Below are 15,574 nucleotides of genomic sequence, written 5' to 3' on the forward strand. Positions count from 1 at the left end.
ATTACTCGTTTTCATTTATGTAAGGGTTAAGAATGGTTTTGAAACTTGTGCAAGATAACCTATAATCAGATAAAATGTCTTTGTTTAGAGAAAATCATTTTTCGCTGTTGACACCTGCTATTGGAAACCACAGAAGCTTCAGAGACTTTGTAGAATGAAAATTATCGTGATCTTCAAGCATGCCTGTCAAAATACTCTTCATGCCGTCACTATCACCTTCTTCTCCTGCACATTCTTTGGTGAACTTTTAAAGCACTTTATAACCCCCCGCCATTTATAGGACAGTTTTAGAATATCTTCCAGTTCTGGGATGATTTCAATTTTCTCTATAGAGCATCCAGCTTTAAGAAAAGACTACAGGCCTTATGGGCTTTTACTTCTGTTGGTGTTACCCACTTTAGTTCTACATGTATATAAACATTATAATGAATTCCTATCAAAATGTAAACTTTTTCTTATGAAACAAGGATTGGTTGTCCCATACAATACTAAATAAGACGTAAAATCATTTTGATATCTTTGAGTTTATCCTTTTAAATATCGTATATGCGGTTCAGTACACGGAACAGCCGGCCATGCTTGTCGCATTGCGCGCCACATTTCAGCGTGTAGTGCGGAAGTGTGTACAGTAGACAACACGTGTAATAACTCAGCTTAACCACTGCGAATCATCATTGGTGAGGTCAGTGCGGCATGTTTCCCTTTTTGTGTGTGTCACTCATTACAATGATTGGGAGATATTCGGCAGAGAAGTGATCGTCTTCTTTGGGCGCATAGTGTTTTGTTATAAATACAGTATAATTTATTGTGTTTCATTTTTCGTGTATTGCATTGCTTTTGGTTGTGTGTATCGTGTATAGTTTTTGTCAGTTTAGTATTTTTTATATAATCAGTCAGCGAGTAATACATTTACATTATAGCTGAACATGTGAAAAGGATAAGTAGTGAAGCTGTCAGGAGCAAGGAACGGCAAATGGTGCTTAATTCATTTTCATATTTGAAAACAAAGCATCCAGGACGAAGTGTAAACTGGGTAGTAGATAAGGCCGCAAAGTTTTTAGGAATTTCGAAGACTTCCGTCTTCAAAATAAGGAAGGAAGCCAGCGAAGGGCACTCCAGAGTCCCAGCAAGAAGCGGGAAAGGAAACAGTTAATTCGCAGTAATTCCAGACTCATTAAATACCTTGATTTTGTCAGAAGTGGAATACGGCGCACTGTTCATGAATTCTATTTTAGAGATGAACCGCCAACTCTGAACACAATCCTCACTTCCGAAAAACAGCAACTCCGAACTACCTGATTTTAAGAAATCATACGAATAGGTCATTCAGCATTCCGTATTTTATGTTGCGGAAGAATATTTAAGTTATCGTATTTTGTGATAAACATGAAGCCCTTGCATCTGTTGTCACTTACGAGTAAATTTATCTGAAATGAGCTGAAGGATACATCACCGAGACAGAGATATCTCGCCGTCAGCTTCCTGTGTTGTAACCACACAGTATATGCCTTAATAATGAAATGTTTCTGGGGGCTAATAGACTCAGCACTGCGCTCCCTTAAAGCAACAACGATCAGGAAACTTTCTCAGATATAAGAAACAAGACAATCATTTCGGTTTCTGGATATGCATATTATTATTATTATTATTATTATTATTATTATTATTATTATTATTATTATTTAGTTCGCATCCCTGCATGTTCAAACTCTTCCTCTATTTCGAATGATACAGTCAGTGGGCTATTATCCTTAGAAACGTTATGGCAAAACGAAATTTCATTAATGACTGGAGATAATCTGGCATTTATATTATTATTAGTCTTGCAACAGCTGTACCAAGCGTTGTATAATTTTATGTCATGCCTGTATTTCGCAAGCAGTGTCCGAGCCGCGCTGAGTGAGCGAGTATGGCAACAGTGGAAGGCAGCAGGCCCATAAGGCCTGTAGTCTTTTCTTAACTCTGGATGCTCTATAGTAGACTGGTGTCATACATGCTGACGAGAAGAAAGGAAGGAAGGAAGGAAGGAAGGAAGGAAGGAAGGAAGGAAGGAAGGAAAGTTCTGCAGTGGTTCTGAACAGTTTACCTGCAGGGTCATGGTTCTTAAGTTACGAGAGCTTTGCAACAGTTTTTGTTGCCACCTGCTGGAGTCTATGTTTGAGCATTTGTTGCCTGTTGTTACTTAGGGTAGCAAGAATATCTGTGACAGCATATTGAATACCATATCTGCCAACTTTACAAAACCAAAAATCGGGAGATTTTGATCTGAAAATCAGGAAAAATTAGGAGATACAATTAGTCAAAACTGCTTATTCCAAGTGTCCTTCGCAATACATGAATACTATCGTATATAACACTTATTGTCTCTAAACCAGACTGTTGCTATACGAGGCTACAAGGCTAAAAATTACACATCTCTATTCCCCCACAAAAATTATGTGAGTGAGATGATCGGTCTCTGATAAGCCTTCCGAAAATAGTATGAACTCATTCTTCACACGTGTGAATCTGCCATGCACTTAGATGCTATTACTTAGCAAATGTATAGATTAATATATTGCATCACGCGCCCGCGCGATTATGCGAAGCGCAATGCTATTTTTATCAAGTAATAAATTAAAATTTGCCAGAATTGTCTTGAAATGGCTCCTAAAATCTCTAGAAAATTCACTAGTCGCTATCTTTGAAATTCTGTCGCTAAATTACTTAAAAACTCCAAATCTAGCGACTAGTCTCTAGAACAGACTAGACTGATGTAAACGAACACGAACATGGCACACGAGAACGAGAGATTGACAATCGATGTACACGCATTTCTCATATTAATAAACCTCCATATTTCATTTGTAAGTGGCTAATGTGCGAAGGACTTCCGGCCACTGGCGTACAAAGCTGAAATGGAGGGATTTGAAAACAAATGTTTGAAGTTCACAAAAAAATAAGCTAAAATCGGGAGAAAAATAATAGAATAAGCGGGAGGCGGGAAAAACTGTCGAAAATCGGGAGTCTCCCGCCTAAATCTGGAAAGTTGGCAGGTATGGAATACCAATTAAATTGAAATAACAAATAACATAGTTCAACCTATTCAATACAAATAAATGAGAAATGTAGTGTTACATTTCCAATTAATTATAAGCGGAAGCAGTACCGGTTTCGACCCCAATTTGGGTCATCATCAACCGAATAAAATGCAAAAACAATGCAGAGGTAAATAAGAAATTAAAGAATGAGTCTTTCACAAAAACAGTTGAAGAGGCAACATAATGGGGATTGGCACTGTGTGATTTTAAATCATAAAATCTAGAAGTAGAAGGTCAGTCACTTATATGAAGTAAGGCATGATCTTCTGAATAGTAGCAGAACACACACAAATTGTAACAATTACAGGCTGGACCATCAAGCTATTCACCGAGTTCCGTCGGCATTTGAAAGCACAGTGCCGGACATTGAGAGTGTTGCGCTTATCTTCAGGAGCTAGCAATTCGCTTCAATCAAGCGACTCGTCTTCGACTTTTACACAATTTTGGGACTTCATATTTACTAAATTGTATTGTGACTTTGCACCTGTTAATATATGCATGCTGGCTCACTTAACTGTTCACCTCTTCTCGTAAACATTTTGAGACAGTGCCGAACTCTGCGTGTGTTCTGCTACTATTCAGAAGATCATGTCTTACTTCATATAAGTGACTGACCTTCTACTTCTAGATTTTATGATTCAAAATCGCACAGTGCCAATCCCCATTATCTTATTTTGCCTCTTCAACTGTTTTTGTGAAAGAACAATTCTTTAATTTCTTATTTACCTCTGCACTGTTTTTGCATTTTATTCGGCTGATGATGACCCAGATTGGGGTCGAAACCGGTACTGCTTCAACTTATAATTAAATAGAAATGTAACACTACATTTCTCATTTATTTGTATTGAATAGGATGAACTATGTTATTTGTTATTTCAATTTAATTGTGATAAATTTCAATACGGAACATCATAAAATTTTTATCTTTAAAAGCATATTGAGTAAGTGCAAAAGTTGATGCATATTTTTGTACTAGAAAGATTCCATTTTATATCTGAAAAACCCATTTTGTGTATATTATCCACAAGAACTGTCCTCATCAAAAATATTGTGATTATGATGTAATTTCGCTACTTGCTGTCAGTTTTGTGAATAATTTGTGGATATATAATGCACAATTTAGTTTTATTTAAGGATTAGGATTTTCTATGCATAAAATTATGCTTTCAATACATTTCCCATCTATTGTTAATACTGAAAAAGTCACATCCATAGCTATACAAAGTGTGGAACATAATATAGTGCCTTTGTTTCAAGTGGTGGCCAGCCAGCAAGCTTCTCACAGAGAGGGCAATACTGCTTCTAACCAGTTCCGTCCACACCACTTTCCGTACTACATGTTGTGATTAGACAGTTGAAGGAACTTGATCGATTGCAAGATAACGTGTTTATGTTCATCTCTGTGTTATAGGGCCATTATAATGCCAAACAGTGAATTTACTTTAGAACAAAGAATCTTCATGTATGATTCCTAAGTGAGAACAGAGTCCTCTAGACAAGTAAAGTGGCTCTTTATAGACAAATTCCCTGGTGTCTGTGCACCTCACAGATTAATGGTTTGTAAATTTGTGAACAGATTTAGAAAAACGGGTAGTGTTCTTGACATGAAACGGAAAAGTAGTGCCGTATTCTTACAGAAGAAAAACTCAATGAAATAGGACAAAAGTTGCAACAAAGTCTCTGAGTAAGCTAGTGTAGGAATTCTCTGCTTGGAAAGCCACTAAACTTCAAAAATTAAAACCCTATAAGATAACTGTCGTTCAGGAACTGCAACCCTACGCTAATGCAAGTGGAGTAAATTTCTACAACTGAATGTTGGACAAAGTTAATGATGGCTCTATTGACGCACATTTAATTTATTTTTTTTTTACTGATGGAGCATGATTTTATTTAAATGGCCATACATCGGCACAAAATAACAGATACTGGAGTACCAAAAAACCTGATCTTGTACACCAAATGCCATTGGATGACCAAAAGATTGGAGTCTGGTGTGCTGTGAATGCGTACAGAATTATAGGGCCTATATTCTTTGAAGATACAGTTAATGGACAGCAGTATAGGGAAACATAATCAAGCCATTCCTGGAAGAATTGTGTGACACTGAATGTAGACAGGCATATTTTCAACAAGGTTTTGCTAAAGACCATACAACTGATTTCTCATTAAAATTAATTGAGGAAATTTTTGAAGATAGAGTCATCAGTAAGGGAATATGACGAATGCAATTCCCAGACCTTACCGTAATGTGACTTCTATTTACAGTGGAAGTTAAAAAATAAAGTTTATCGGAACAACCCCCATACGTTGGAGGAACTGAAAGACAATATAAGACAGGAAATTATAGTAAATTCCAATGTAGATTTAATGCGTGTTAATGCAAATGTTCTTAAAAGGTGTGAAAGATGTGTGGTGGCACAAGGACAACATTTGCAACACTTTCTGTGATAAAGGTATGTGGTTATTGTAATCATCTTATAATCTGCATGATAAACCTATGCGCTTGAATATAAGGTCTGTGAAGATTCCTCTCAGCCAGCAAGCAGCGCGCTGTTGGCCACGAAGCGATCTCGCTGTAAGTCGGCCGGCTACCACTTGAAACAAGGCGCTGTAGAAAGTACATTGATTTAGCAGCCTACAGCTTAGTCTGGCATTACTTTCATTTGTACATATCTCTGCACCCTTACAGGTAAGACGCTACCTGCTTGCATACTTGCAAGCTTACTAATCTGAGATTTAAAAGAAACATGCATACACATACAGAACATCAGCCCAGGTAATGGCCACCAGTTTTCTATCTCTGTAGCTATCTCCGCAAATTGACCCGAACGAAAGGTTCTAATACTGAACTATGTAATCGCCTGTTTTCTAAAATTAAAACTTTCTTCTTTCTTCTGTAAAATTTCATAAAGTCTTAAACTGTAAATCGGGGATAGAGAGCGCGTTACCCTCTCGAATTCCCCTTCAATTTATCTTGAGGTGACTATGATTTTGTAACTGTTTTTCTCCTGTAAATCATTTATTAACATGTCCTGCTAGTTACCTCAGTAGTTTGGGATTAGCCTCTCTATCATCGGGCCGCGAGCCCACATAGGGTTTTAAACTTGGTTGTCAAGGAGCGCAAGTGTACGCCTCCATGCATTTCGGAGTATGGGCCAGTTATTTAACCTGTTCTTCCTTTTCACGACGGCCCAGTAGGATGGGTACTAAATACCCCCGTGTAATCTAAATTGTAAATTGTAGGTTGTGCCTAGAGAGGCCATTAATTGAAAGGTATTGTGCAAAGTTACCTTGAGCAGGCTATAAGAGTTTAGAAGTGCAGTCTCCTTGGTAAAAATTGTAGAGCATGTAAGCTCTTGTGAAGTTTGGTAATAGATTTCTGTGTACTATTGAGTGGAGCCTTTGGAAGGTCAGATTTATAACCACTGTAGCAAAGTGCTCTTGAAAATTGTATTTTGGGAGATTTCTCTCCTTATCAATCTAAACGCAAAATTAGCGACTTTGGAAATTTGTAAATTTGGAGCTTGAAGCTCAAAACTTGTAAATTACCTATCCTTGGGTTTTCTATTCTTGTATCTAAATTGCTATTTTGTACCCGACTACCTGTACCTGAAAATATCTTTTGTTAATATTTAATTTTCTGAAAAGAAATATAATGTTTATTTTAAAGTTTTAAAGTAATCTTTGACTTTTGTAGATAGACCAATTCCAGCCCACACCTTTTTTCACCTCTCTCTGTTCCATGGAAACTCTGTAACAACAACAACAACAACAACAATCGTATGGCCTCAGCTACCGTTTGCAGACATTTCAATTTGACACCATCTGGCTGTCTGCTCATCAATTTTGATGTTCAGATTTACTCTAGGCCCACTAGATGGCAGACTGAGTAAACTGAAACTCTCTTGGGTGCCATGTAAAAGGATACATTAACACCCCACAAACTTACACAACAAAAACATAACTAAAATGAGAATTAAGAACATACTTGCGTGCACAATGACGAGCCTCAGGATCGGCGTCAGCTATCCCCTTCTTTATGGCTTCCTGCAGATTGGTAGCATACCGTTCTAACGCATGTGTAGACCATGAACTGAGTAACTGTTCCAGGAACTCACAACAGGCACGTCTGATATCTTTGGACTTGGAGCTTAAGTTTGATATGATGATGGGGATAAGGCGAGGGTAGTGAGTATACCGGATGATGAAACGGACAGTAACCAATCCAGCTGTAGCTATCACCTGTTAACAGAAAGTCAATGAAGAGTTACATAACACAGAAAATCAGTTCACATATCCACAAGAAAATACATGCAAAATTAATTTTATTTCTTTTTATTACAATCAGTAACACAGAATAGTGGAATTCGAAATGATTTTACATTGGCCACCAGACATTTTCTGTTTTGCCATATCAGATGAGAGTTAGTTCTCTCTGTGAATCATTAGTAGGGGATCGGTTTATGAAATCTAGATTGCAGTAAAGGGTCAGTTTATGAAATCTAGATTGTAGGTTCAAATTCAGCTGTCCATATGAACTTCATGGCACATATGAAGGTTCCTAGTGTGACAATTTATACCTAACTGATAAAATTAATTAAAAATAGGTAACTGAAGTTTTATTATTATTATTATTATTATTATTATTATTATTATTATTATTATTATTATTATTATTATTATTATTGTACCCGGAGGTACACCTCAACCCCGCACATTTAAAAGAAGCGCCTTAAGGAACTCTATCAAACAAAACGTGAAACAGCTCTGCAGGAAGTTGGGACATTAATCAGAAGATGTAGCTCATAAATAACAGAGTATTGTGTTATTTTGAAGTTGCCTAAACTGACTGGATTTATTGGTTTTATTTTGGTTTACGTCAAGAAGTTTGAACTTTTCTCTACAAACATCATTACAAAAATCTGAGGTAATGCACTCTGGTGCAAGGTAAAAGAATTAGTGATTTAAAGTAGTTTTGTGTTCTTATGTTTTCTCAACTAAATTAATGTTCATTTATTTTGTTATTTTAAGGTCTGCAACACTTCCTTCTCATCCCGCCAGCTTTTGAATATGGCCAATTAGAAAATTTTGTATTTATTTTGCAGCGTAACACAGGCTTCTTGTAACTTTCAAAACTATCCAATAAAAATGAGAGGGTGTGTCCGGATTTAGTCCAGAGCCTTCTTGAACCATCCCCTCAGATATATACGCTGCGGCTTTTCAAGCAACCTTATCTTATTGTTCGTTGACTTTCTGAGTGTGTGTTTGTTAAGACACATTCTTCGCCAGGCAGTACACCAGCCCAGGTAATGGCCAGCAGTTTCCTATCTTTGTAGCTGTCTCCGCAAACTTATCTGAGGGGAAGGTTCTAAACTTTAACTATATAACTGTCTTGATTTTTAAAATGTAAATTACTTCTTGCTAATGTAAAATTTCATAAAGTCTTAAACTGTAAATTGGGGAAAGAGAGTGCGTTACCCTCTCGAGTTCCCCTTCAATTTATCTCGAGGTGACTACGATTTTGTAACTGTTTCTATTTCTGTAAAGCATTAAATTAACTTTTCACTCTAGTTACCTCAGTAGGTTGGGATTAGCCTCTGTATCATTGGGCCGCGAGCCCAATTAGGGTTTTATACTTGGTATTCTAGGAGCGCAAGTGTACGCCTCCGTACATTTTGTGTTCGGGCCAGTAATTTAACCTGTTTTTCTTTCCACAAAGACCCAGTCGTTTGGGTAATAGATACCCCTGTGTACAAAAATTGTAAATTGTAGGTTGGGCCTAGAGAAGCTGGAAATTGTAAGGTTTTTGTGTATGTTGCCTTGAGTAGGCTGTAAGAAATCAGGAGCCAGTCTCCTTTGTTAGATTTGGAGAGTTTGTAAACTCTTGCTGGTTTTTGTGTGATACTATTAGTGCCTTTGGAAGGCCGTAAATTTGTAACGGTTGGAGCAAAGTGCTCTGGAATTAGGATATTTTCTGTCTTTGTCTAAATAACACAACATTTGCGAGGTTGTCAAGTTGTAAATTAGGGGCTTGAAGCCTAAAAGTGTTAAATTCCCTATTCTGGGGTTTTCTATTTTTATATCAAAATTGCCGTTGTACCTGATACACTGTTGTTAAGTTTGATTTTCTGAAAAGAAATATAACCTTTAAAGTTTTAAATTAATTATTGATATCGTAGATAGACCGATTCAAACCAGCACCTTCTTTCACCTCTCTCTGAAACACGGAAATTCCGTAACAATTTTTTTTAAATTATTATTATTGTACCGAGAGGCACTCCTCAACTCCGCTCATTCAAAATAAGTGCCTTAATAAACTTCTCTATCGATCAAGAGGTGAAACTGATACTACAAAAACTTGGAACTTTAGTCAGAAGATGTCACCACTGAAATACGAGGGCGTTTTTTTTTTTTTTTTTTTTTTTTTTTTTTTTCAACCTCCGGAGGGTCATAAATGAAAGACAAGTGTACGTATCCAAATGAATTTATTACCAAATGTTAGGTACAAATGTGGTTACTTTTCAACATAATCACCATGGAGGTTGAGGCATTTGTCATACCTGTAGACAAGCTTTTCGATCCCCTCTGCACAGTATGTTGCCGCCAGTGAGTTCAAATAGGCCCGAACGTTGGTTTGAAGATCTTCTTCCTCCTCGAACCTCTGCCCTCCCTCAACGCTGCTGCCATCCAGTGACTTTTGTGGTCATCAGACAACATCTTCACCTTCACAGTGCTCGTGTCACCCAATAACTTCTGCAGGAGGAATTTCGGTGGGACGTTTTTGACCACCCACCGTACAGTCCCGATTTAGCGGCGAGTGACTTCCACCTCTTCCCAGGACTGATAAAGTGGCTGGGAGGGCAGAGGTTCCAGGAGGATGAAGATCTTCAAACCAACGTTCGGGTCTACCTGAACGCACTGGCGCCAACATACTGTGCAGGGAGGATCGAAAAGCTTGTCCACAGGTATGACAAATGCCTCAACCTGCATGGTGGTTATGTTGAAAAGTAAGCACATTTGTACCTAACATTTGGTAATAAATTCATTTGGATACGTACACTTGTCTTCCATTTATGATCCTCCGGAGATTGAAAAAAAAAAAAAAAAAGCCTTCGTACTAAGTAATTGTGTTATTGTGAAGTTTCCTAAAACGATTGAATTTCTCCTTGTTTTGTTTGCTATACATCAGGAACCACAATTAAAATAAAAATCTTTAAGGTTCCACCTTGTTCAATACAAATACACTGTCGTTAGATGACATTTTACAACATATATTTTATTGCAGTACTAGTTTCGGCGCTCTATTAAGGCACCATCATCAGCTGCGCAATAAGTAGAGAAAACTTGAAGATACAACAATACAAAACAACATACTGATATACTTAATTCCTTAATTTCTATCTAATGGTAAGTTTAAAACTCTTAAGTTACAAGCAAGATAACCCTTGTGAGTCGAAATTGTAAAATCTCATGAGTTGTCCTTAAAATTCTGTGATGGCTATAATTTTTTACATTCGTAAAATTCAAGTTCAACAACATTCCTAAAATCTTGAAATTAAAGCTGAATCAAGTCCTAAAATGCTAAAATGTTCATTTCACAGATGCATTAGTTGCCGTGTGTTGGATAAAAACTCGTCGTATTCATTAAATTGCCAGACTGTGCCGTCTTCCGATGTTTGTTGATATGTGGAAGCTTAGTTCTTATGTTGTGTTTCTAGTGGTTGGAACTGATTATTTGCCCTGATGTTATTAAGCGGGCATAGCCTCTCAGTTCAATAACCCTGTAATGATGAAAGTCCTCTGTTAATAGAAAAGCTAGATAAAGATATTAGGAACCTGATTGAATCAAAATGTTATTGAAGTTGACTCACCTCAACGGTTATGTACTTTGCGCGGCGTCTGCAGCACGACGAGTGTGTCTGCTCGTGTCGAGTGCGATGTGATGAAGCGCTAAGGAAGGGGACGTAGGGGCGGTGAGGGGAATGTTTCTGGAACGTTGGCAATGTAGGAGAGGGTCCGGGGGGCGTTGCGGACGAAGACGGTAGAATGAGAAACTGTTACGTAGGGTTCGAAAGACTGACGAATTTTCTGGAATTCTTAGCTTGTCGAGTAACAGAATCAAGCAATCGTATAATACTTCGGGTTTGTCGGAAATTTCATTCAAATTTAGGTTAGCATTATAATACTGGTCTAGATGTATTAGACACGCTTCTGTAATGTCAAGCCTCGGTCCCTTGGATAGTGTTTCCATTACTTCAAGATCGTGGTTTATGTCTGTGAATTTATGCTTATATTCATGGATGTGTTGACCTACGGCTGAAAATCTATTGTATTTCACAGCATAGAGGTGTTCTTGATATCTAACATTAAAGCTGCGCCCAGTTTGCCCTATATATCCGCTCCCACAGTCTTTGCATTCGAACCTGTATACACCTGATTTAGAGTATGGGTTGACCTTATTAACAGTTGACGCACTGTGCAAAATTTCAGTACTTCTGTTATCCGTTTTGAACGCAATCCTAATGTTACGTTTCTTAAAAATGTTGGTAACTTTATAAACTTCTTTGTTGAACGTAAAGGTTGCGATTTCTTTTGATTCAAGTTTATCTTTAGTCAGGGTTGTGGGGGGGGATATTTAAATTTACTTATTATCCGCTCTATGAAATTCCCTTTAAAGCCATTAGCCTTAGCCATACCTCGAATAATGTTCAGTTCCTTGTCCAAGTCTCGCTTGGACATTGGTACGCTAAACGCGCGATTAACCAGGCTGTTATAGGTCGTACGTTTATGAGCTGCAGGGTGTGTAGAGTCTTGTCATATTGTAACTGATGTTTGTGTGGGCTTCCTGTAAATGCTAAATGAAAATGAAGAGGGATGTCTATTAATCTTTAAGTCTAGGTAATTAATGGATTTATCTATTTCAGATTCCAAAGTAAATTTTATATCAGTATCGATTGTATTGAGATTATTCAGAGTGTTAGAGGTGTCAGATATGCGTTCATCCAGAATAATAAAGGCATCGTCTACATACCTGGACCAAAATACAATATTTTAAAATTTGTCATTGTTAATTATTTGTGTATCTTCTAAAAAATCTAGAGAAATCTCTGCCAAGATCCCAGAGGCCGGTGACCCCATTGCGAGGCCATCCTGTTTATGAATGATCTGATCAAATGTGAAGTAGTTGTTGTTGACCAATAATTTTAACAACGCCATAAAGTCTTCGATTTCGAAATTGCTTAGGTGACTATATTTCTTCAAATTCCTAGCAATGATAGGAAGCAATTTTGAAGTTTTAATGTTAGGAAACATATTCACTATATCAAAAGAATGCATTGTGAGGTGATCTTGTAATCGAAATTTACCTAGTTCTTCTATCAATTCTATAGAATTCTTAATGGATTTATTTGCAGTGAATCTGTAATGTTGTTTCATATAGTGAATATGTTTCCTAACATTAAAACTTCAAAATTGCTTCCTATCGTTGCTAGGAATTTGAAGAAATATAGTCACCTAAGCAATTTCGAAATCGAAGACTTTATGGCGTTGTTAAAGTTATTGGTCAACAACAACTACTTCACATTTGATCAGATCATTCATAAACAGGATGGCCTCGCAATGGGGTCACCGGCCTCTGGGATCTTGGCAGAGATTTATCTAGATTTTTTAGAAGATACACAAATAATTAACAATGACAAATTTAAGAAGATTGTATTTTGGTCCAGGTATGTAGCCGATGCCTTTGTTATTCTGGATGAACGCATATCTGACGCCTCTAACACTCTGAATAATCTCAATACAATCGATACTGATATAAAATTTACTTTGGAATCTGAAATAGATAAATCCATTAATTACCTAGACTTAAAGATTAATAGACATCCCTCTTCATTTTCATTTAGCATTTACAGGAAGCCCACACAAACATCAGTTACAATATGACAAGACTCTACACACCCTGCAGCTCATAAACGTGCGACCTATAACAGCCTGGTTAATCGCGCGTTTAGCGTACCAATGTCCAAGCGAGACTTGGACAAGGAACTGAACATTATTCGAGGTATGGCTAAGGCTAATGGCTTTAAAGGGAATTTCATAGAGCGGATAATAAGTAAATTTAAATATCCCCCCCCACAACCCTGACTAAAGATAAACTTGAATCAAAAGAAATCGCAACCTTTACGTTCAACAAAGAAGTTTATAAAGTTACCAACATTTTTAAGAAACGTAACATTAGGATTGCGTTCAAAACGGATAACAGAAGTACTGAAATTTTGCACAATGCGTGAGCTGTTAATAAGGTCAACCCATACTCTAAATCAGGTGTATACAGGTTCGAATGCAAAGACTGTGGGAGCGGATATATAGGGCAAACTGGGCGCAGCATTAATGTTAGATATCAAGAACACCTCAATGCTGTGAAATACAATAGATTTTCAGCCGTAGGTCAACACATCCATGAATATAAGCATAAATTCACAGACATAAATCACGATCTTGAAGTAATGGAAACACTATCCAAGGGACCGAGGCTTGACATTACAGAAGCGTGTCTAATACATCTAGACCAGTATTATAATGCTAACCTAAATTTGAATGAAATTTCCGACAAACCCGAAGTATTATACGATTGCTTGATTCTGTTACTCGACAAGCTAAGAATTCCAGAAAATTCGTCAGTCTTTCGAACCCTACGTAACAGTTTCTCATTCTACCGTCTTCGTCCGCAACGCCCCCCGGACCCTCTCCTACATTGCCAACGTTCCAGAAACATTCCCCTCACCGCCCCTACGTCCCCTTCCTTAGCGCTTCATCACATCGCACTCGACACGAGCAGACACACTCGTCGTGCTGCAGACGCCGCGCAAAGTACATAACCGTTGAGGTGAGTCAACTTCAATAACATTTTGATTCAATCAGGTTCCTAATATCTTTATCTAGCTTTTCTATTAACAGAGGACTTTCATCATTACAGGGTTATTGAACTGAGAGGCTATGCCCGCTTAATAACATCAGGGCAAATAATCAGTTCCAACCACTAGAAACACAACATAAGAACTAAGCTTCCACATATCAACAAACATCGGAAGACGGCACAGTCTGGCAATTTAATGAATACGACGAGTTTTTATCCAACACACGGCAACTAATGCATCTGTGAAATGAACATTTTAGCATTTTAGGACTTGATTCAGCTTTAATTTCACGATTTTAGGAATGTTGTTGAACTTGAATTTTACGAATGTAAAAAATTATAGCCATCACAGAATTTTAAGGACAACTCATGAGATTTTACAATTTCGACTCACAAGGGTTATCTTGCTTGTAACTTAAGAGTTTTAAACTTACCATTAGATAGAAATTAAGGAATTAAGTATATCAGTATGTTGTTTTGTATTGTTGTATCTTCAAGTTTTCTCTACTTCGAGCGCCGAAACTAGTACTGCAAAAAAATATATGTTGTAAAAAGTCATCTGACAACAGTGTATTTGTATCAAACAAGGTGGAACCTTGAAGATTTTTATTTTAATTGTGATCTCAGTTCAATACGGGCAAATAAGATGAAGTTCCTCACGTTTAATACGTCAGGAAGTTTGGACATTTTTCCACAAATGACACTACCAAAAAACTATGGTCATGCACTCTGGTGCAAGGTGGAAGGACTTATAACTTAAAGAAGTTTCGTATTTCTAGATTTTCATAACTGAATCTATGTTCATTTATTTTTGGGTTGGCAACACTTCTTGTTCTTTCCGCCAGGTTTGAATCTGACCAATCATAAAGGTTTGTAATTAATTTTCAACCAATCCCGCATTTCATGTTCACTTTGAATTTGCCAATAAAAATTGAGAGGGCGTGTCTGGATCAGTCCTGAATTCTCTCGAACCTTCCCTGAGGGTATATAAGCTGCGGCTTTTCGAGTTCCCTTGTCAATTGATCATCTTCTTGAGAGTGTGCGTTAAGGCAGAATATCTACCAGGCAATGGCCACATAAGTTCTCTTTTCTGTAGCTACCACTGCAGCTTTATCCGAGGGAAGGTCCGAATCTTTGACTATGTAACCAACTTTTCTAAAAATGTAAATCTTCTTTCGGCTAATGTAGAATTTCATAAAATCTTTAAATGTAGATCGGGGATAGAGAGTGAGTTACCCTCTCGAGCTCCCCTTCATCTTGGTTTGAGGTGACTACGTTTTAGTAACTTTGTTTCCTGTAATATATTAAAGTGATTTCCATGCGAGCCACCTCAGTAGCTTGGGACTGGCCCGTTTCATCGGCCGAGAGCCCTGTAGGTTTTTAGTATTTCATTATCTGGGAGTGCAGTGTATGCCTCCGTTCTGATTGTGTTCTTCGGGCCATTTATTTAATCTGTTCTTTTCCGCAAAGGCCCCGTAGGTTGGGTACTAGATTCCCCTGTGTAAAATTATTTCTATTTGAAATTCGTGCCTTGTGAGGCCAGAGTGTAATATTTTAATGTAATGTTGCCTTGAGTGGG

The 15,574-nt window shown here is 37.5% G+C and overlaps 1 protein-coding gene across 1 annotated transcript in view; it reads right to left on the reverse strand.

The window, feature by feature from the left end:
* chb (chromosome bows) overlaps window positions 1-15,574 on the reverse strand; it is an 890,037-nt gene that overhangs the window by 315,513 nt on the left and 558,950 nt on the right. The window contains exon 13 of the mRNA XM_067147211.2: window positions 7,069-7,322. Coding sequence (XP_067003312.1) covers window positions 7,069-7,322 — 254 coding nt within the window. The remainder of the gene's footprint in view (window positions 1-7,068; window positions 7,323-15,574) is intronic.

This window comes from Anabrus simplex, chromosome 5 (assembly GCF_040414725.1).
Source record: "Anabrus simplex isolate iqAnaSimp1 chromosome 5, ASM4041472v1, whole genome shotgun sequence".
Classification (NCBI taxonomy): domain Eukaryota; kingdom Metazoa; phylum Arthropoda; class Insecta; order Orthoptera; family Tettigoniidae; genus Anabrus; species Anabrus simplex.